This window comes from Amblyomma mixtum, chromosome 6, assembly GCF_055824585.1.
Source record: "Amblyomma mixtum isolate Tamu chromosome 6, ASM5582458v1, whole genome shotgun sequence".
Taxonomy (NCBI): Eukaryota; Metazoa; Arthropoda; class Arachnida; order Ixodida; family Ixodidae; genus Amblyomma; species Amblyomma mixtum.
Window position 1 is genome coordinate 106512739 of NC_143017.1, and position 23265 is coordinate 106536003.

General features: G+C 44.2%; 1 protein-coding gene across 2 annotated transcripts in view; it reads right to left on the bottom strand.

Moving 5' to 3' along the window:
* Positions 1-559: 559 nt before the first annotated feature.
* The window catches only part of LOC149339936 (uncharacterized), a 56508-nt gene continuing 33802 nt past the window's right edge, over positions 560-23265 (bottom strand). The window contains exons 14-32 of one of the 2 annotated variants that reach the window (XM_089548638.1): positions 22491-22520; positions 21954-22082; positions 21702-21818; positions 20393-20512; positions 19140-19247; positions 17560-17628; positions 15869-16000; positions 14403-14531; positions 14127-14258; positions 12468-12577; positions 10713-10765; positions 8838-8980; positions 8551-8724; positions 7492-7596; positions 6347-6419; positions 5455-5510; positions 4106-4193; positions 3142-3178; positions 560-694 (exon numbers count right to left, since the gene is read on the bottom strand). In XM_089548638.1, the coding sequence (XP_089404764.1) occupies positions 3142-3178; positions 4106-4193; positions 5455-5510; positions 6347-6419; positions 7492-7596; positions 8551-8724; positions 8838-8980; positions 10713-10765; positions 12468-12577; positions 14127-14258; positions 14403-14531; positions 15869-16000; positions 17560-17628; positions 19140-19247; positions 20393-20512; positions 21702-21818; positions 21954-22082; positions 22491-22520 (1805 nt within the window). In that variant the 3' untranslated portion in view covers positions 560-694. Of the gene's footprint in view, positions 695-2986; positions 3179-4105; positions 4194-5454; positions 5511-6346; positions 6420-7491; positions 7597-8550; positions 8725-8837; positions 8981-10712; positions 10766-12467; positions 12578-14126; positions 14259-14402; positions 14532-15868; positions 16001-17559; positions 17629-19139; positions 19248-20392; positions 20513-21701; positions 21819-21953; positions 22083-22490; positions 22521-23265 lie in introns of those variants that run through there. The other variant, XM_089548640.1, reaches the window with a different exon arrangement.

Genomic DNA, 23265 nt, shown 5'->3' on the forward strand with positions numbered 1-23265 from the left:
CCGGACTGCTGCCGTCGCCGTTCCCGTCGCCCCAGTATCTCGTAATAAATCGCCCGTTACAAAGTAAATAGTGATAGAATAAATATATTTGTAAATGGCTTGTTAAGTACGGGCCACAGAAGCTATACCTTTATCGTTCTTTTTCTTTATTTGCTCAGAAGCCATATGGTTATTTGGTACCCCAGGAGAGAGCAACAAAATAACAAAAAATGAAAGTATGAAGGTAATGCGGCTACGTGAGGAGCCAATTAGTCCTTTCAACGCATGCATCGTAAGGCTACAGTGCAGCTGCAGTCCACAAGCAGCGCTGCGCGTGGAACAGCACTCAGACTTGTGCTGTTTTGACGTACGGAGGGAGTGATTTTATGCGCGCGCTTCACAATCGCTACAAAGTATCTCTGATACGGTTAGTGTGAAATATTTCGTCATTACGCACAATTTACAGCCAGCATAAAACCTATCTTAGACGGGTATTTCGATAAATAAATAAATAAAAAAAATAAATAAATAAATTGATGAATATGTAGATAACAGTTAAATGAAGGGTCTCAAAACCAACTCCTCGTAACCACCCCTTTATTTCTAGGAATGCTTATGTACAGCCGTTGCCCCTTATGTTGGAAACCCTTTGGCAATACCGACGTTGTATCGCGGAGATCGACTTCGAGACCACCTTTGTCGCCATTCTGCAGCCCTGCAAAGAATGTGTAAAGGCTTTCAGTTAGAACAAAACGTGCAGTGAACAAGTGGACAATCGTTACAACATGGCGTGAATTCCTGAGCACTTCTTGCTGCGCACCAACGACTTCTTACGTCCGTGTTAGCATGATTGGCATCGTAGAATGAAAACTACTCCGGTGTTGTGCGGAGACAAAGATAGTGGGATACCCATACGCACTACCAGGCATGCTGTAGTGCGCAAAGACTTATGGCTATACTGTAGAGCAGCAAATTAAGCGTGCAGCGAACCATATTCTTGCGTTCGTCATCGTGACTGGCCACAGCATCAATATGTCAATTTGTAAGAAAAATTCAAAGAGGTCCTCCACCTTGTTGGTGTTTTCTAAAGGGCAGTATTGAATGAGGCTACAAGCACGCAGAGCAGCCTGTTATTTTCTGCGACCCTTGCTGACTCCCGCGGGCAGTGCGCTTTACTGTCGAGTACGCTGAATTTAAGTAATGTGAAGAGCAGCATGTGTCTGTGTAAGCGTGCACAAGTAATAAGTGACCAGAGAAGCAAACTAGTCGTACGTGAGCAGTAAATAAACCAGGAACAGCAACGTGCACGGCCAGACCACGTAAAGGCAGAGTGAAAATAAGTGTGGCTTCAAATTGCAAAAAAAAAAGTTTATAAAGATTCACTCGGGTAGAGAAAAAATGCCATTATTTTTCCTATTTTTTCACTCATGATACGCATCACAGAGGCGAGAATCGACCTAGTGACGTCAATCTCAAGACTGAGCATGCTCCAGCTGCTAGAGAAAGAGAAAGGAATTTTAATGAGAGGAAAAGGAGAGGTTGGGAAAGGGAGGGGGGGGGGGGGGAACTTGGCGCTGGCCTGCTACTCCACACTGGGGAAAGGGAAGAGAAGGAAAGGGCCAGTGCGAAACGGGCTGATTGGTGGTGCCTGAAGAAGGCCGTGCTCAAGTTTTTGTGTGAAAGAGGCCTGGATACTGGCCTGTGACCGCCTGTGCACTGCCTACACGGTTTACACAGTTTACACGGTTTACTCGGTTTACGGTCTGAAATGTGGGAGAGTGCACATTTGTGTTTTCATGGAGCCCCAATTCCAGTATGTGTTATTGACATGCGTCGGTGTGGGCGTTCAAGGCAAGGATTTCACGTGCGTCCAATCACCGCGATGCGAGTGCCAGCAAGAGTGCGTGTGTGGACATCACCCATGAAACTCCAGCTGCTAAAATTCTGCAGAACGCGCTTTGCACGCCTGCTCTGCACGTAGCTGCATTGGCAGTCAAACTAGTGATTGAGATATTGTTCTTTAACGGAACTCTGTGCGTTTCATCCCTAGTCGAATACATCATTTGAGAGCGCTCAAAATTATATCAAACACATATGAAGTCTTTAGTTATGCTATTTCACGTTGAAGGGATTTGTGTGTATGTGTGTGTGTGGGAGGGGTATCAAAAACAATGTCTTCGCAAGGTGTATACAGTAGAGCTACCAATATTTTTGCGGGAAAGTGAAGGTATAGAGGTATAGTGGCAGTGACGTGGGAAATCAGTGTTACAATTGGCCAGAATTATGTAACTTATTTCAACAAAGAAGCAATTCTTCGATGGCGCTTGTACTAAAATTTTGTGCACGATACCGTGTTTGTAGAGGCACGCCCCAAAAGCGACCCGTGTCGCAAATGATGTCCCGACGAAATACGTATTAGGAAAGCGCAGTGATGGAGCATACGGGAATCCTCCAGCGAAGGCGTGAGGACATCGGGAGAATACCACGGTAAGAAATTGCTAGAAATACTGGGGCGGGATCATTTCACGAGGAAATGGAAGGGGTCTCGAAATGCGGGCTCAAAATAAGATGTCTGGCGAAGCGAAGCGCTGCGTATACGTTTTAAACCACTCATGCCTTGTGTCCACGTATTGGCTTTCAGTGATACCTCTCTCGCGTGCATTAATTTCTGCACTTAGTGACCCAGCAGCCTAATATACAGGAAACTGTTCCCTAATATGCTTTCTGGTTTATCATATGCGAGAAACGGCAATATCAACAAGAGGGGACACATTTTATTTTAAGCAATGTACAGTCAGGTCGGAATGAAACGCGAACACGCATATGTCATACATTTCTGCCTTGCAGCGAGATATTTCTTTACAACCTATTTTCGATTATGCAGTTCAGTAGGCCCTTTACCCAGACACATGAATCAGGCTAGTTGTACACTTCAGCTGAAAGTAGGCAGGTAAAATATTTTGTTTTATTGACATGCTCTGTTCGCGTTTCATTCCGGCCTGACTGTACATGCCCGAAGCGACTTTATTTGCTTCTGGCTTCAGCAGGGCTATACGAGATGCTTTAATCGAACTTGGGCGAAGAAAGAGTATGCGCGGAAGCTCGTCACCAGCGCTTTAAGGACACGGTCATGACTGGATGACTGCTATTGCTAAGACATACTTAGAGGTCCTCGTTGGGCGAGTTCCTGTTCTGCACCCTGCAAGGAAGAAAGAAGTATTTAAAAAGTGAAACTTTGTAAACAGAGTTGAACTGAGGGCACATTTAGGTACAGCTCAGCGATATCTTGGGAACATTCTTGAACCGCATTCCTAGCGAAGCTGCTTTTTTTTGTTACACACATCAAAGGTGCGGTTCAAAATGTCACACTGCAACAAAAAATCGTGTTTGCAAATGGGGTCCCGAAATTGCACATTTCGTCCCACATGACGTACCACATGTGGCCCTAATTCTGTCGTAGTGAATTAAAAATGTCATCTTCCTGATTTTCATAAAGTTTGGCAGTAATAAAAGCTTTGGTTATGCGGTCGACTGAACAAAATTCTGCTTTTCTTTTCCGAAAAATAACAGATCTAAAGCGCCCCTTTTCAATTCGAGAAGAGGTTGAAATGGCTTAACAAGTGTTCCTTGAGCGATACAAATAAATGACGTGCCATAAATGGCGCTGCTTCTGTTGAAGAACTCCTAGCGCAATACATCTTCTACCAGAATTAAATTTTTCAACTGTTTGACCCTTGTTTGATGTCTGGTAAACTTCAATTTACACTTTGGTTTCGATTTCTACGAAATTATATCGCGTGACAGGAGCACTTTCTAACTGTTACTTTTCCGCTCGAATTCTCGCCAGTCTTTCCAGTGGTCTATCAGGAGTCTTCAAGCAATGAACGTCTTTGAATATCACTTAAAAATAGTAAAGTTGCGTCTCTTGATCAAGTGAATCTGCATTGAAATTATCTGAAAATTTTATTTTGGGAAGCGATTCTTAAGCGTAGTGTTTTATGCACAGAATGAGCGCCATACGTATACACGCATATATACAAGATGGCTTTTCGTTCTATTCGCTAGAAGAAAAAAAAAGACACAATGGAGCTAACGTCGCGTAAAAGCCCGAGGTAACGATTCTTACTTGCGTATGATCACGGCCGCTGTTCCAAGGCAGAGCATTATCAGCACGCCGAAAACGACACCAACCACTGTCAGCTTTCGTTGTGTATCTGCGATGATGAGGGAAAAAATAAGGTCGCTAAGCGTTAATGATGGTAATGAAAACATTTTAATTTGAACTAAAATTTGTGGTCGGTTCCTCTATTCCGGCAGTCCATTGCATCTTGCAGTAGCCCTTTCGCTGACTTCCTGCTGAACTTTCGGGTCTGAGCCTGACAGCACTTCCCTCCCACTGCTGAATCGTCGGTTCTTTAATCCTTCCTCGTTCTGTGTTGTTCTGATCGTCCTATACCTTGTGGTAAAGATACGTCTCTATGCTACAGTGTGCGCATCGTGGCTCATAGTCGTTTGGGTAAATTGCTTGAAGTCTTGACTTGATTACGTATTTGTATTCTGCTGGGTTTTATTTCTTGTTTCTTGCTAGTTCTTCATCCGGTGGCATGTATTCCCTTTTGTCTAGCCTATAGTACTCTAGGATTTCTGAGTATGTGGTCAGGGTGTTTGAGTAGTTTTGCTCGCCCGTGTGTTGGGGTGCCTGGGGTAGCAGTTCTCGGGCTGCGGCGTGTGCGCCTTCGTTCCTCTTTGTGGAGTGATGCGTTAGTGTCCTGCTTAATTTTCGGATTCCTTTATGTCCTTCAGGATGCTAACGGCTGCCTGTCCTAACCTGCCCCTGATGTAGCTCCTGCACGCGTTTCTCAAATCTTTTATAATATTCGCTTTTTCTTTGTGTGTGGTTATTGCGATCGCAATGGCTGCCTCATCCACTTAGATTGGGTCTCTGCACTAGACTGATTGGCATTTCTGGGGTTGCCATTAGTGTTCGTGACTGCTATCATCATGACGCCTCCAACCGGCGTTAATATGGTAGCACATGATGAAAAAAGTTGAGGTAGATCAAAAATGTAGTAAAGCAGGATGCGAAAGGCAAAAAGCAGCTGTAAGCACAATAAGCTTCCTTAAACAGAAAAAGCTATTTTCAGTCGCATTTGCAGTTTGAATGATCAATCGCTTCCAAAAAAATGGACCGGACGGTCCGACAGTCTGATGCCAGCGTGTGTAAGCACTTTTGATTTTGTCTGAATGCATCGTTCTCATTGGCGCTGCCGACCGACACGTTTTTATTCCGCTAGCCGAGCTCGCTTTGCTGCGTAATCTGGTGAAGGTCCTTCGATCTGTTTTGCGCTTTACGCTGTCAAGGCGAAGCACCCTAGAAACTCGAAGAGGGCGTCACTGCAATGAGAAGTTGGCCTAATCAAGAGGCAGGGGTTTTAAGAAGACTGACCAACTTTTGAACCTGTTGGATGCACTTACCTGAGTACTCTTCAAATTGCATCTCGCATGTTGGTCCAGTGAAGTATGGAGGACAGCTGTAAGAGACAGCCATATGATGGAAGTGACAATGAACTAAGTAACATGAACATGAAGTAATGGAGGAAGTAAGATTGGTGCGCTGAAAGAACTTTTAAATACGCATGCTTGTTGTCGTACTACGTTAGTTTCGACCCTCAACATCAAAATACTCTGCTTTAGCACTTTTACAGAACTTCACCGCTTATCGGCGTAACTTGTAGCTTTCTGAAGTGCATAACTTTCTGTCTTGATAAGGCAGCGAAACATTTATTTATACCTAAAAAGCTTTGTAATTGATAGTTATACGGTAATTTGTGTAAATATTAACTAGGACCTTGCTGCGGTGGACGTTAACCTTGATAAAACGCGCAGCGCATAATTCCTGTCATAGAATACTTGCCCTATTCATCCAAAAATGAAACCCGAGCTCAGGAGCCATTTATGTGAAGTGAAGAGTCCGGATAAGAAATAAAGGTCAAGCCTATAGGAAATTAAGCATGGGCACAATCACAAGAAAAAAGCGCAAAAGGACAGGCTTAGCATGCATCATGGCAGCAGGGCAGCCCACTCCCACGAAAATTGCATGCATGAACAGCAATGGCGTTTGTGTGTGCAGTCTTCAAGTTCTCGTCAGTTTCTACCGCGGCATTCTTCGCTTAGCGTGTCCCACCATTTCGCCCCAAACCTTTGTGCATCTTGATGAACAGGAAAGGCTGCAGTCGTTTTCTTTTCAGGTGGAGCCGTCATCTTTTAAACGATGTCTTTAGAACTCTTTACGCCTAGTATTATAAGGCGAACGTTGAGACAAGATGGCTGATACAAAAAATGTTAACCACAAAAAATAAAAGCTTACCTGCAGTAAAAGGATGTCTTCACTCCTGACTCGCAGGTTCCACCGTTCTTGCACGGCTTCCTGGAACATTGCGCTGAAGACAAATGTATTTCCGCTTAATTTTTGCTACAAAGCTTTCGTGTGGTTCTCAAGAGCTGCAACGCTCGATTGGTGACGAAAATATCAAGCAGAGCAATTTTCCTGCATTGATGACGTTCACCGTTTAACGCGTTTAAAAGGCAGGGAGCTCGACGCGAGATACCATAACGAGTGGTCGTGCATGAAGCTTTTTGAGGGATGTTGTTGAGCCGAATGTTTGTGAATAAAATCAGCTAGGCAAACGATTAGTCTCTCATTATCACACTTTCGGGTTCTATTTGGCTGCTGTAAAAATTATTTTCGAATACAAAAAAATACGAGTCAGGCAGGATGCCAAATTGATAGACTTCCATTCTCTGTTACTTGCAAGAAGTTCGTTCTGCCTTTTGCTTCGGGCTAATCTTAAGCAGAAACACGTGCGTTAAGCTCGCATTAAAAGTGTTTAGTTGCGATAACAGAAATATTATTTGCTCATTACATATATTTATATTTTTTTCAAAATTTTCCTAGATTATTGCGAATTTTGTGCACTTTTGATTTGTGCATGAAAGATTATCTGTCTAAATAAATTTAAAAAATGATTATAAATTCATAGATTTAAAGCCAAATTTAGACCAGTTTCACTATACACTTTACCCGCTATCATTATAATCATCATAAAGGAGACAAAGTTCACCGTAAGCTTTCTGCTTTGAGGCGTCGTTCCACCTTGGCTTCGGCTTTGGTTACGAAAAGCAATAATAGTGCAGCGTTTTGAGATTCACAAGTGTCTAATACAGATGTATATACATGAATTATTATCTGCTACGTGTTCGGGTGAATGGTTTTTGCAAATTTCTACTTTTGCGCACCTGGCCTAGAGTTGAAAAATATACCCTTCTGCTTTTTTCAATGACAAACTATCCTTCCGATTTTTTCAGGCGACTAAATAAAGAAAACACGCTTGGACGGATAATTAGTTTATGCCGTCTGTTGGTGCAACTGCAACCAAACTTTTTTGCCGAAACGTAGGAAAGTCTTCCATATTTCCTCACGTGATTGACTGCAGAAAGAAGAAAGTTACTTACGAACGCACATTCCCTCGGAGTTCGCGAAGTAGTTGTGATGACATACACATTTGCCCTCGGTGCACACACGCTCTGGTCCCGTGCAGTACACTTCACATTTTTCCTCTGAAAAGTGTGAAAGCATGTAATATTAGCCATTTTTGTTTTGCTTCTGTGAAAAGCATATGATAGCCTAGACCTCTCTTGCATGAAAACAAATTATGCTAGCTGTTCCTGTCAGCGGTCGCGTTTTTGTCGCACGAAAGCTTTCATGCTAGTGGCTGGGAATATGGCAGTTTTAGAAAGGCATTGGTTGCGTAGTAAACAAGGAAATCATGAAGAAAACGTACTGGAAAGAATACGGTTCAGCTCTGCGAAGCCATCACGATATCTTTATTTCATACCTATTTCTTTCCTTGTAGTCAAACCTGGAGAAATGGGGGACTTTTTGTGATGGAGCTAAAAGCATTGTCGACAAAGCATTGTCAGCTCATTGAACAATGTAGGAATGTTTTTTTTTCAGTTGTGGCGGTTTAAGAAATTGACAACATCGATTGCACCTCTTGTAAATCTGACACAAACACAGGAGCAGTAGATTGCCCACAGAAAACTGCTGATTATTAATGTCGCCACACAAATTTCTGTGTGAGGAGCATCGGCACCAAACGTATATGAACGCTTTCGTTCTAGCTATGCATGCTGTGTGCGCAGGCAGTACGCGAGAAACTTCGCTGCGTTGGAACTGGCATGCGACATTTATTGCCCCACTGTAATTCTTTAAAGGCTTTTCAAGGAAAAAGCGCCAGCATTTCTACAATGTTTGTACTTGGTAATATTGCGCCACATAAAGAAATTTTCAAAATAACCAGTTAGAAAATGCTGATTTTATACTCCATACTTTCAAAAACACTACCAGCGTATGCGGCGCGCTGGTTAATGAAAGAATGTCCCTGGAGTAACTACAGCTCGACGCCGATGATTGCCCGGCCACTGCAAGCAGTGTTGGACCAATCCTGGGGCTTCGAACGAAAATGCCTGACAGACGGCCTGACAGGAGTTAATAACGCTGAAACTTCTCACCTGTGCATATGTCGATGTCTACCATGCCTTGAGTGAAAGAGGCCACGGTTCTGTATGCTTCAGAGCACTGCAGGGCGTAGCGTCCATTGTTTACCTTTTTACACTTGTAGAGCCCTCCCAGAAAATGCAGGTTGTGGTTTAGGTACGTCTCGCAGAGGTCTTCTTCCGCCACCTCTACGAAAGCCAAGAAGCAAGGTGGAAAAAATAGACTGAATGTTATGGTATCAGTGGGGTCAGGCGAAAGATTTAAGGTAAAGTACAGATCGGAGAATAATTCGCGGACTCACCAGAGACGCTTTCTTTCACGATGTGCAAGCTAGGCGGGAAGAAACAGCCGTCGTCTCCTTCGGGGTATTCGCAAGAACGTATTTTGTCCAGTAGCACGCGGGGCGGCTCCTTCTTGAAGTTGAGTTCCACTTTGTACTCCTCGCTGAAAGAAAAGAACGTTGTGACAGCGCTGTGCTTGGCGAAATTATCACACACAACGAACCGAGATTTGGTGCAAGAATCTCAGCACATGGTTGGGTGATCATGGCGCTCAGCTGGCGTGCACAACGTGGCGGGAACGAGTCCCAGCCTCGGAGACAGTATTTCGACGGAGGCGAAACGCAAAAAAAGACCCGTGCGCAGCGCGATGTCAGTGTCTCATTATCGAGTGATGAGAACTAATCCGGAACCTTCCACTACGGTGTCTATTTGTTACTTCTTTCACTCCTGTCTTATCCATTCCTTCAGAGCCGGGACAGGTGTGCGCCGGGAGTGCGTGAATTACTGCGTCTTGCCTTTCCTAAAAAAACAATAATAAAATCAAATAAATGGTAACATTTACAGTCTTCTTCAAACTTCTTCAAGCCTTAACTCATTATAGAAACGCTAACTCTACAGGGTGTTCTGGATTGATGAAGCAATATATCAGAGGGGACTCGCTACTAGAAGAATAAGAACGCGCCTATATTCAAGGACTTGTTTTGCACGCCACTTTTTACTTTAGCCCACGTGTCCCACCCGGAGTTCCCAATATGAAGGCGGCATTATTGCGCTCGTAGCGCCCTACGCATCAGGCAAGCGTGCGCAGCACGGCGAGCGGTTTTAAACCAGACTGAACATGTCCTCCAGACTTGCTTTGCAAGTTAATGACAATTTCGGAAGTGAATAAGAATAAAATAATAACCAATGTACCGTAATTTTGGGAATGCATTCCACGAGCTAGACGTTCTGAAAAGTTAACATCTCGCGCTTTGCGTACCATACAATATTTTTCATTACTATAGAACGAAAGGCTCGACGAGATTCTGTCGTACAGTTTTGTGATCCTTGGGCTGTGCATCTTCTGCCATCACGCAGCTCGCTGGCTGCAGGCGTACATACTGGTACTGTAGCTGCTATCTCAATCTTCTAGACCGATAGCCTACGCAGATGCTAATTGTTAGTGGGAGGTGAATTCCTGGAAAGCGAGCCTTTCTGAAGTTATCGCCAATTGCCAAAGCCGCTTGTGGGCATCTACATACGATCAAGAGACTAACAGTTAAGACACCGACGATAATGACGAATGTTCTTTCAAAATAAAAACGACACAATTTTGCTGCGGCAGCTGCGATGAAACTGATCAGCCCCTGCACATACAGTAAAATTGAGTCCTGTGGAATATATACCAGGTGCGGACTGTATACCAGAATTTACAGTATTGTTAGCATGCATATTTGCTCGAATACATAACCTCATGCACTGCTGGCCGTTTAATGGCAATAATATTCAATCGATATTTACTTGCCCGGGAAGAACCTGTCTGTCTTGGTGCTGGCGGCACTGGACAGCCAAAATGCTGCCTCATTAAAAAATGCTAACCCAAAATGTTTGTAATCTGCCACGGCGAAGGTTTGACGCCGAGAACCGCAGCACCGCCCAACTCCCACTCCGGAATTAACGCCGGTGCTGGGCTGTACACAACTCAGGAATTTTCGGACACGGCAAACTACACGAAAAGTCCGTCGTGCTACTAAGAATGTGAAAAAAAAGGCTCGAGAATGCCTTCCACTTCATGATTGTGCAATTCTGAGGCAACACCCACCCCTTTTGGAGTTACGCGTCTAACCTGTCAGGGTAAATAATGTCTAATCATTTTAACCATCATAATACCAGTTTCCATGTTTTGTTTTACTCACGAGCACTTGAGAACCCGTATGCCTTTGAGTGGGGCTCCGTATGCCGTTTTAATCTGCAAAGGAATAAACAGAAGAGGATATACGCAATGCGTGTGGGGCTTCGCTACTCACTTCTCGCTCTTTCTCTGACTAGGCGTCCGTGGACGTAAAAAGAGTGGCAACAAAATTTAAACGAATGTTACATTACGCCTCAACTTGCTTAGGACCCGGCGGGAGCGCAGGACTGCCGTTTTACTTTGAGCCAGAGCTGCTAGATTACAAAATTAATGTAGAAAGCACAACTAATATTTAATAAAAACCTGGAGATAAAGAGAAAAGATTGGGATTTCATGCTTTCCCACTTCGCTCTTTTGTTTGTTTGTTTTTGACAGCACTCACGAACTCACCTCACATAAAGAGGAACACGGAAAGCGCCACTCGGCACAGTTTTTCGGATAAACGCCGTTTGGAAAGAGTTCTGATTTCTCACACGCAAGCTAGTTAACCGGGGCAATAATAATACTTGCCATCACAGTACATGCGCTTATTGTAACTGGGCTGAAGGCGATGTATGAGCGGTTGGCAGTGACAACAGACGTGCTACTCAGCTCACGTAGCACCAACTAGTATGTGAAAGAGTATTCTGCAGAAACATACTATTTTACTGGCTAAAGCCTCACTAGATGCCACCGCCGCCTAGTTACAACCTGAACTTGCCAAGAGGTTCGTGATTCCTGTCGTAGTCTAGGACGAAGCCGAATAAATCGAAAAACTGAGTTTAATGCACTTCAATAGATCTTTGGTGTTACCTGCTCCGATGTTTTCCTGTAATCTATTTACTAGCAGGCAATAATACTACAAAAGAGCTAGAACGTAGCAGCGTATGCTTTGGCCATTATCACGTCACCGTAAAGCTTGGTGCTGTTCACGTCACCCAGCTTTAGAAGCGTGAATGCTCCTCTTCTGCCCTTGCTGAACCCGATAGCCGAATCGCCGTCGATAGTTCCGGTGCACGCTGAGTCGCCTAAGTGAATTTAGTGCCCGTGATTAATTCGTGCTTGTGCGAACGGTTTAGACAACACCTGGGTAACCCCGATTGGCAGAGTGGCGCTGCAACCGGGGGGATTGCGTTCTTAAGATGTCCCACCTTCATTCGCATTGCGCGCTAGCTTTCTTAGAGGCAATTACATTCCGTGATGGTGCGAAGAACCGACGTACAGACTCATTCACACTTAGGGTGAACACGCAAGCGAGCGACCACGCTGCGCGGAGCGCCAGTGCATCCGACCCTGCCGCGCATCGAGGCGAAGTGGCATAGGCGCAGAGAGACGTGCCTGATTTCGTTTGCCACATCCTCCGATGAGCGGCCGGGTCGTGAATGCATTGACGATCCGCGCAGCGTACCCACGCGCTCGCTTGTTTCGCGTAAGAATGGACGACCCTGTACGTAACTGTTTTTGGCGTCGTATTCCATAATTTTCAAACAATGGTCGGTACAGTTACAAATGCAAAATAACTAGGTGAGTATCTTTTTCAGGCAATTTGTGTTTGTTTTTCGTTTTACTGTTGATTATTATAAATAAGAGCTTTAGTTTTCCTCTTTGGAGCATATTGAATGGAACACAAGTAAAAAGCAGCATAGAGAATAAGGCTCATTTCATACTGTAGTCTTCAAAGATGAGCGGTACCGTTTTTACATCGTATAAATTGATATAGCTTGCTTTCAATGTGAAAATAGACACCGTCACAGAGCAGGCGAACTGGCGGATCACGTACCGATTGTTCCACCATGTCGTGCTTGTCGGTGCACTCGTCGACAGTGTACTGCGCAGTCCTTGCCGTCGTCTCGTTCACTCGGAAACTGACTACGTACTTGTGCAGTTTATCTGCGCAGTAAAGCACATCACTAAGCAAACCGAAAACAGTGGTCGCGCGTTAGTTTCCATCATATAACCAACGTATCTACTTCTTGCAATACTAAATTCGCGCAAATGGCGTCATTTTAGATAGAAATAAGCCTGGAGATAATGCATGGTTTGGCGTGCTCTTCCCATCTTCAAAGTGGCGGTGAGATTGAACAATTCGAAACGTTCACGCGTGAAAAGCGGAGATGTATGTTTGGAGGCTTACTCTTTCACGTTAAGCAGAAACATGTTCTCTAAACGTGAGGCAGCTAAAGGAAGTGCTCTGAAACAATGCTGGCCCAACATATATTGAACTCGTTAGTGACACTACTCTTCAGGACTCTAGTTCTTAAAATGCTGAAGCAACTACAAGTTTTGTAGCTTTAACCTACTGTGGAGGGGGCTTCCATAATGGTCATTACCTTTTTTCACATCCTGCAAGCCTACACCAAAATGCGTAAGAATGGGCAAGCTACGACTGCTGTTCGCCAAAGGCGCCCCCTTCCAGAACGGAAGCACAAGGCAAGGTCTGGGCTAAACAAGCTTAGGCTTGAAACTGGAAATATTTTCTAGTTAAACTTTAAAATACCTCCGTGCTACTTTTTCCGGCTAAGGATAAACTCGATGGGCACACGCTGTCACCTTCAAAGTGACGTTCTTATCTAACACGGCACAGTTAGAGTGTAGCAACATTAAAATGTTTTAAATGCTGCTGTAAGAACATTGGCTACATGACACTGTTCTTACTCTGAATGATTTTTCCATGCTTTAAACGGAAGCTTCCTGAGTCACGCGACTCAGGTCCCTTAAGCATGCCATTTACGTTCATAAAAGTGTTCCGAATAGAGTAGCAAGCGTTTATAAACACGAAGAAACGCACGAGGATTGAAATATTGTCGGTCTTAATAGCATTGCAGTTTTCTATAATGACACGATGTAGGACGCATGTCATGCGTGTTGGTTAACAAAGTCGTATGTGCGTCTTTAATTTTAAAACTGATGATTTTAAAGGTACACTGAGGATAACTCTGTCAAGTGTTGGTTTTGGGCAGAAATCGTTTCTGTGGACCTTTCACGGTATCTTGATGCTTGCCCGGCAGCACAGGCGCATTTATTGCTGTGAAAATCTCGCGTAAATATATTCTCACCAGGCTATTAAAACCTGTGGGGTGTACCGAAAAGGACTCCGTGATCCCGATATTGAAATGAGTGAAGGTATGCCGGACCTCTGGGATCCGCGACAAAATTTGTCGATGCACATTTTTTGCTTGAGAAGTTGGCCGGTGGTGTCGACACCTCTATCCTTCGTTTTTGCATTTTCTGTCTTATAAAAGCTACATTTTCAGTAAAAGTAACGTCGTTGTCGTTAGAATGCGGTAACCTATTGATGAAGGACAACTTCAATTTGTCGTTATCATCCTCTGTAAGCATGTTTGCTGGTTGGTCCTTCGGCATCGTACGGATGGAGAGTATTGAAAAATTTCCAAAGAAATGTACTGCCGCGCTTGTACCGGGTAGGAGTAATACTTACCCAAGTAGCATCGCTTTTTTGTGCCATGCCAACGAAGAGGCGGGGGGCAACGACAGGTTTCTTGGTGGTTTCTGATCACGCATCTTCCGAAAAGGGAAGAACACTGGCTAGATATGGCGGAGACGCAAGTTTCTAGTAAGATGGACAAAAAAGTGAGCGGTAATCAGCTAGTCTGTTGTTTTAGACATTTATTTTTTGGGCAGATATACTCAATAGTTACTTTCAACCGAAAAATGCAGGTTAGCAAAAAACTGCGATGATAGTCGCACAACTTACCAGAACAAGTGCCATCAAGTTCAAGAGTGTTGTCAGGACAGCGACACACTGGCATCTTGTTTTTGTAGATGCACTCTTTGTTGTCCTCGCTGCACTTGACAATGTCCTCTTCGTTACACTTCGTTCTTTCTAAAGGCCAAAACATAGTATTTATTGAGCCCCACATCATATATATTGATGAGCAAAATGAAAAAGCGCGAAGGAACAGCACTGAAGGAAAGTACAGCAAAAATTCTCTAGAGAAAATTTTTTATATGGAAACATTTGCTGTGCGACTTTGTTATTTCGAGCTACCTGCAGATTGATTATTTTATTTACTTCCTCTTGGAGGGAAACAACATGCGCTTCCACGAGATAATAAAAAAACTTGGATTGTGCGAGACGGGCAAACGTTTTAGACGCGGTATTCACGTCATTTCTGACGCCTGATACAACAAAGAACACGAAGTTGAGTTAAAACCTGATGATGAAAGCTTGTCTTGGTGGTTGAGGTCTGAGAGGGCTCCTGTAGCACTGGAGCACTCGGTACAGTGCACAGGTTCAGTTCAGGGGTTTTCCGGAACTGCACTTCCCACACAGCCTTTCTTGTTGCGTTTGCCGATCGTTCCACACATTGCCGCTGTTTTCAGTTATGCTTATGTGCAAAACATTCAAGACGCGTTCACACCTGGCCCACACGACACCAACGGCAGCACGGCGCCGCCAACCGGCCACTTCAGCGGCAGCTTATATCAGTCAAAGAATATAAACCTTAATTATATTCTGTATATTGATGCATAAACCACAGCGGCAATCGTGTGCAAAGCATAAAGCTGAACAAGCTTTTCTGCTTCCGTTAAAACTTAAACGTTTCAAAGAAGGTGGTCTATTTAAAACTTCCGAGCCTCTTCAGGACCTAAAAATGCTGGACGCTTTCAAGTGCCTCATCTTCTAGAAGCAAGCTTGAGTGAATGGTTTTATTATAACAACCGAATACATACTCTTTACAAAGTACAGTTTGTTTTCTGTACGAAAATAATATTTGGTGTATTTACAGCATGTCTTTAAAATGTTCGTATATTTGTTGCCCATTTATGCGAAATTGAATTTGCAATGGTTGTGTCGTAAACGCTTAATTTTTACGCGCACACAGGGGCAGTCTTTAACGTGCGCTCGTCGATATCTGTCTCCCTGTTTCAGTGTCAAATTTTAGCACTTCTGAAATGACGTACAAGATCAAACTAGCCAATTCACTACTTTTATGAATTTGTAATGTGTGTGTTTAGTGCGAGGACGGCATAAAACTCTGCCAGCGAAATGGTCCTGGTATGTATTTATTTGTTAAGAAAACGCAAATCTTTGCAAGTTTTCTTACGATATGCTCCTAGTGCGCGTATATTTCTTTACGCTAAGCATGGTTATTAAACGTGCGCCTTAGTTTAAAGCACTCCGTGACTACACCTGCATATTCAACATGGGTTGCTTACCGACACACTGGACGCCGTCCGGCCCCAGCTGCTGTTCCGGTCCACAATTGCAGTAGTACTCCGCTGTGCCTTCGGCCAACTGGGTGCACCCCGCATCACACAAGTCACGTGCGTGCGTAGTGTTACATACGTCTGGAATAAAGGGTACGACAGCGCGCAGCTCTATAAAAGGACTCATGGAGCAAACACTACCGACAGGGTGCAGGAAGAGAAGAGATCCGACCCTTTTCCGGCAGCTTTCAGGCCCGCCAGCTGCAGGCCCTTTCCAGCCTGCAGAAGTGCGTGGGCCTTTAATTTGGTTTTCTTTTAGGAAATGAGATGGCGCAGTATATGTCTCACATATCGCGGTGGACACCTGAACCGCGCCGTAGGAAAAGGAGGAAGGTGGGAGTGAAAGAAGAAAGGGAGAAAGAAGTGCCGTAGTGGAGGTCTCCCGCGTGGCCTTTTCCAGCCACGCTCTTCTACAGAGGCTGGAACACACGAGCTAAGAGGGCGCAGGTTACAAATAAGGCACACACGCGACGTTTTGCAACACATGTGCGGCGTCAGCGATGAATCTGTGTCATGGAATGATGTAGGGAAGAGTTAGAGCAAAGGTCAGTGCCGTCCAATAGCTCCTTCGCCTAAGCTCTGCTCCATTCTTGCGCCATCCACCACCCACGGGCCACACTGTGCTTCCTACACGGCTTTCTTGCTGAGGCTTTTCGTGCGCGGAAATCACGCAGACAACAGTGAGCAGCTATATGCTATCGCCGGGGAAAAAATAAACATTCACTGCACTACTTGACAGGCTTTGTTCAGGTATGCCTGCCTTCACAATATGCCGCTCTGCTATGCAGTAGAACCAAAAAGTGGGCAAATTGGCGAAGGTTGAGCATTTTTGATGAGTGCGAAAAAACAAGGAAAAGGAAGAAACAGCGCTGCGTGTGTTTATTGCTTGTTTGGCCCCATTTTATGCGCTGTTAAAAAAGGCCATACAGCCTCTAAGTAGTTCTACGAGAGCATAAACCAGAATGACAGGAAAGCGTACGAAAGGAGAGACGTATACGGTGGAGCCGTAACTCCCCTTCCAGCGTCCACGTTCCTTTCGGGGTGATTTCTTCCTCGCTGAATTATGTACCAACTGGCCCAGCAAGAATTGCTTGCTCGAAGTATAATTTAGCGGAGGAAAGTTAGCCGTATGACAGCATCGCTGTATTAATGCCGATATTTGTTTTAGTCGGTGCAGCATCTTGGAAAAAATAGCGCAAAAAGACGACGGACGTGGCAAGATTTTTAGAAGGCCGTGCAACGCATTTTGTAGAAAACGGGAATTTGTTATCTACGCTTCTCAAAAGCACAAATTAGGTTGGAAGCTCGTGCTTGGAACTGGTTGCGCCTAATACAGAGCATTTCGGGATAAAAAATGTATTTCTCAACCACAACTGCCATCGGCACGTGTAAGAGTACCTTTCAGGGAAAAAACCATCTGGCATGTTAGAGTATATAGGTGCTTAAAAGACGTACTTATACACACACACAAGCGCCCACACATGCACGCACGCACGCACGCTCACTCACTCGCTCGTTGGCACGTTATTTAAATGTTGTTAAATATAAGCAGTTTTGCGCCATGCAAAATTCATATGAGGTGAAATAACTTCTGAAATCATGGTCAAAAGTTCAAGCTTTTCATGTTGAGCTATACTTACGCGTGCATTTAACATCCTGTGAACCGGCAATGAATCCAGGCGGACAAAATGATCCACTAGGTGGTGTTTCTGTGGATGAGAAAAATTGGGTTATGGCCGCTGCAATTAAGGAACGATGTTTAGTTTACTGGGAAACACGCGTTCCTGTTCTAAGAAATTGTCGCAGCAGTAGTCGGCAAGATTTTTGCATCGCCATGTTCGGTCGTGCGCTATGCCCACCGTGCTCAAACTAAAATAATTTAAAGAACTTTAAGGTTATTAATGAGAAGTTGGTTAGAAGGAATCTGTAGACAATATTTTGCTGCTTTAACAGACACTGAGGACGGATTTCATCTCGCCGGAAAAAGAGCTGAAAACGGGGATTCCGCAAGGTAGGAATGGCAAAAAAAATAACTTCCAGATACCGCACCCACCGGCCACTTTCACAAACAGTTGCGGATCTCTATGGCTAGGCTGCGCTCCCTTTCGCTTCCGCACGAAGAACATCAAGTACTTTTCATTACTGATGTCAGGAGTTTGAATGCATCAGATCAAAAAAAAATATACTTTCCTATTTTAAAACTTAATCTTTCCTAGCAATAAATGCGTTTCGGGTTGTGGTAAAGGTTCATACACGCAATTTCTAGTAGGAACAGGAACTGGATGGAGTGGGGCTCAGTGCCTCTTGAAAAGAGCATGCTCCTTTTTCACTTTTCGCAGGAGCTTCATGAGTTGCATGAAAACACTCATTTTTCTGGCTGCGTCCATGACGGAAGTTAAGCTCTCCCACTGATCTTCGCTTGGCCTTTATGTGTGCCATCCACGGCAACCCTAGGTTAGGAAATTTGAGGCCCATCTTCTTGATCTCGATGTTAATTCCGCATGCGACCTTGCCTACTCAGCTACCCAAGAAATATCAAAAGGAGAAAGATCTTAGATCAACCCGTAGGGAAGCCTGCCAGCCATCTTGAATACAGTGCTTCAACGTCAAGACGTTATAAATGGTATATAACCTCAGTTTATCATGTATTCTTTTTGCTCATGTAAATATGCCGAAGAAGCATCCGAGAGGCTAGCACCCATCATTGAAGTTTTCACTTTACGTCGCAAAGAATCATCATGAGGCACATGACGTGACAAGCAGACTGCTCGTCTCATAAACTAGCACTAGTGGCGGAATCGCGACATTTTGTTAGGATTGCGTGCCACCTGAGATTTTTTTTAAACTGTATTATTCATAATTGACACAAATTCACATGTTGCAATGGGAGTAACGAGTTCATACGAACAGCTGGATTGCAATTCTTAAAGGCACCGGTTTTCTACTTTCACTATTGCCTCGATTAATCAGAACTGGCGTGGGTGCATCGAGCAGCTAGTCCACAACGCCTCGTTTGTATCATCTGTAGCCGTTTCACTCAGGTAAACCGTCCTGTGAATGGGTGCAGCAGACGAAGTTCTACCCGGTGCCTTTGCCCGCAGATTCATGAGTGGTTGGTTTCGCAGATAAATATGTTCTTAATCAGAAAGCTGACTCCGATACACCAGCACGTGATAAATTATCCGCAAACGATCGTTCAACACATTTCAACGATACGTACTGTCGCAGTGGCTAGGATCCCAGTTTTGGCAACAGCGCTTGTCCCTTTGTCTCTCGGGAAGCAAACACACATCCCTGCACGTCAGGCTGGTGTTGAGGCATGCAATGGCTGCAACAAAAACTTAATTCAGGAAGAGCACCTTCGCAGCCCCCGGCAGGGCGAGCCCATATTTTAGTGTATTTCACAGCTGCATCGACAGGAGTGAAGCTGATAGAGCAGCAAGACGAGGACGGGCAAAGAGTATTGCACAGAATAAAAGTTCTGATTCCACACAGGACAAAGCCTACAAACCATGGCAGGACACTTTATTCTGCTGTTATCTATATATGTATTCCCGCGCCTTGTGCCCAATTGTTTACTTTCGTTTTGCTCTCGTCACCTCGTGCTCATATGTAATATGCGCTAAATGGCGCAAGCCCAAATTATATCTGTATCTGCTTCTACTAAAATAGCCCAAGTTACAAGGCGAGCTCATTTTCCTTCCTTACTGCTCAGCGAGACGCGAAAGCAAGATGTTTATAACCGCTTTCGTGACAAGGCGTTCTTTTTTTTTCTTTTTTACTGCAGTTCTGAGGCACCCAATAGAAGTGGAACAACTGAAGAAAAATCGTGCTGCAGCATAACCGCCGAAATATCGCGGCAGTTAAAGATCCGAAAGTTGGCTCGTAGACTTGCGATCTTCTAGCAGCTGCTGTTGAGAGGGTTAGCTATTAAATTGTCACTCAAGTTATGCACGCAGCGGCAACGTGAGTAATAATAAGTTTATAGTTATTCTGATGGTGTCTGCCGTGACCAACGCGAGAACGCTAGTCAGCACTCGCACTTCCACCGCTTACTCTGAGTTTGGCGTCGCAAGTTCATACGGTAAAAATGCGCGCTGCCTAACTTAAGAGTTACTCAAGGAAGAAATTTGCGGAGTCGTTCCAGTAAACGATGACCTTAGCCCAATGTCCCATTTGTATTCGATACTTTCGTGCTCCATGTTGAAAACAGTAAACCGTGCGCCGTAGAATGAGGAACTGCTGATTAAACGATGGCGCGCTAACCGAAATCATTTTCATGGCACAGTCTCTTCGTACATCGAGCGCCTTACCTGCCCCTATTCTGATTTGCCTTCGCAGTGCGCTTTGCTGATACTACGACGTCTGTTAGCGCTTTCGCACAAGGGGGTTGTTGGTTTCTATCTACGCGTAGCACCGCAATGCACTGATTTCCATGCCCCTCCGCGACGCATCAAACAGGCATGTACTCACGTTTGCAGGAACCGTCGATGAGCTTCGTGTTTAGTGGGCACACGCAGGTGACACTATTGTCGGGGTTTATTCTGGCAACCATACCCTTCTGCTCGCATCCTTTCCGCACGTCGTCCTTCACTTGGAAAGAAACAACCGGGTGGGAAGCAAGTTGAAGGATTGTTCTTGCAAGCAGAATAAAGCACTATACACACAGATAATTCAGTAGTGGTTGGTACTTAATTGATATTGCCTTTTGGATAGGGGTATGTATATGAGTATTTGTGGCTATATTCAGCAAGGCAAGGCAGCGGCAGAATTTTTCACTTTTTTAATCATGCGTGATTTTTACTGTTCATAATTTTGTGTGTGCATGCTTATGCACTGAACGGCAACAATTCCAGTACAATTTACTTAAACGTGTTATCAAAACAGTTACTATGCGACTTTGGGAATAGAGACATTAAGCATGTCCAAAATTCACCAAATACACCCAGTTTAAATGCTTAAATGTAACATCGAAAAAAAAAAACTCCTCCACGCCGCACTATTGGTAAGTAATCACACTTTGGAGTTTGTACTTTTGATATAAAATCTAATCTTCAAGCGCACATATTTACGGTGAACTTCTATAGCTAGGTGTATCCAGATGGCACGTAAGGAAGCCATGGAATGTTCTACGCTGTTTTAGTTAAAATGTTAGTCTAGAGCGAGACTTAAAAATTTCTTTTGAGATTTGACGTGAAAGTGAAAAAAAAATTGTTATTCCGGCTTGCCAGTAGACCGCTCCATTGATCTTAAAGCGCAAAACGTCGACCACCATCAAGGAATGCTGCTTCCTTCACTTCAGTGTTGAGTACATCCGGAATCCTCTCAATCCGGACTCAGATGCTGAATCAAGCCGTTTCGTTACGTGGAAATTACCGCGTAAGTCCTTGGCAGGGAGTTTGCACATGCTACGCGTTGTGCAAGTTTTGTTATTCTTTGAGCACAGCGAACTCTTCTTTCGGAGGGTGATGTCGCTGTCATTGCCCTGAATCCGCTTAGGAATGCTTACTAAGAGAGATGTGTGCTTGGCTGTATCACGCCTTCACAAAAAGCTGTCATGGCTTCCCAAGAGCGCCTAGGAGCATCCGTGTTGTTTCGGTATTCAAGTATTAAAGACAGAAGCTGTTATACGCTTTTTTTTTACGATATTATACACAATACGAGTTTGATAATGGGAAATAAAGGCCTCATCTCTTGCTTATAATAAAGGCCTCACCTCTTGCTTGCGAGAATAATTTGGCGAGCTGATTGTCATACTAACACGCACTAATGGTTTCCTCACCTTTGCAATTCAATGTCAGGGCGGGGTAGTCGTTGCACTGGCAGCTCGCCGGAAAGGTGCCGTTCTGGTCAACGCACAGTCCACGTTCACACTTGTGCACTTTGCACGACTTTATGTCTGCAATGGGGAACAGGGTGGATGTTTGTAGGCAGTGTAATAACTTGAATGTCGGCGCTTGTTAGCGTCGCAAATATGGCTCTTCTTTGAGCTTTTTTTCACGAAGATTTAAACTAGTGCGGGAGGTCAACTTACTGTAGCAGCGCTTCTCCGTGGCATTGAAAAAGAAATCGACGGCACATTTGCAGGTGAATCCGGAGTTATCACTGTTCGGTTCGCATGGAACGTTACCGCAAGCTTCGGCACCGACGGTGAGGCACGGATCTGAAAATGCACCAGAAATGACAGGCTTCATTTTCTTACAGCAGAAGCTGACATGCTCATTCTTCACCTCTTCCGCGTAGCGGCTAGAGCCGCCACAAGGTACGCCTTAAGGATGTATTTTTATTTTCATTGGAACAAATACTCGGGATAAAAAAGCGCTAAACATTGTGAAGGAATTGCACTAAACTTAGAAAGAAAATATGGCATTACATGTTCTGAAGTTGACGTGTGGCACTCTCATAAGTGCATCCAGACTAGATGACAGAATTTTGTCGATCTCTGGAGGTAATTGTGAGAACACTTTATGGGAGAGCGTCCCCAGAATGAAATAAAAACAGCGGAGAGAGTTTTTTCTTGCGTGCCGGCAATAATTAGTAAATTTATTTTGAGGAAATAACTTTCACTTACCGAGAACAGGAATTTCAGCCTCTGGATCAACTGAAAAGGAAAGCAGAAAAGAAAAGTCTTCATCTCTTAGGGCTTTATCTTAAGTGAAGCCTCAGTGACGTTGCTTATAAGGCACCTTTGCTCTACAGGCTTGCTATAGATGCCCGCTGCAAAACGCACTTACAAGCGGAAACTGCGTCAAATGATATTGCTTTAGCGTCACTTTCTGGCGCAATAGCATGCAACTAATAGGCGACTCCAGCAATTTTACTTCGTCTATACCGTAGGTTTTTTTTGTTTAATACATACAGATTTTTCATCGGAAAACCATGACATACAGTTGGGTATGATTTGCGCAGGTGGATTTTATGGTGAAGCAGGCGTTGTGTGCGCGATACAATACAATGAAAGAACGATCAATCTGCAAATAAAGTTCTTTACTTCTCCTCTTAAGATGCAAGATTATATTTCGAAATTCAAAGCTATTAACACCAAAGACGAGTACAGCTTTTATATTTCTCGCCATCTTGGTTCGAGGTATCCAATGTAAAAAAAAATGCTTTTTGATAGCTTTCTAAATTGTCTTTGCCACGTGGCATATTGATAAAATGACGTCGCAAGAATTTTTAATGCAGCAAATACAGATAATGGTGTGAAAGATGTTGACAGATTCTCGTGGCAATACCACGCCATAGGACGCCCTTTTATCAATGTGCAACGCGGGGGGGGGGGGGGGGGGGGGGGGGGGGGGGGGGTTGGCGAGATGCTAGTTTTACGTGAGGGAGATCAAGGGCTC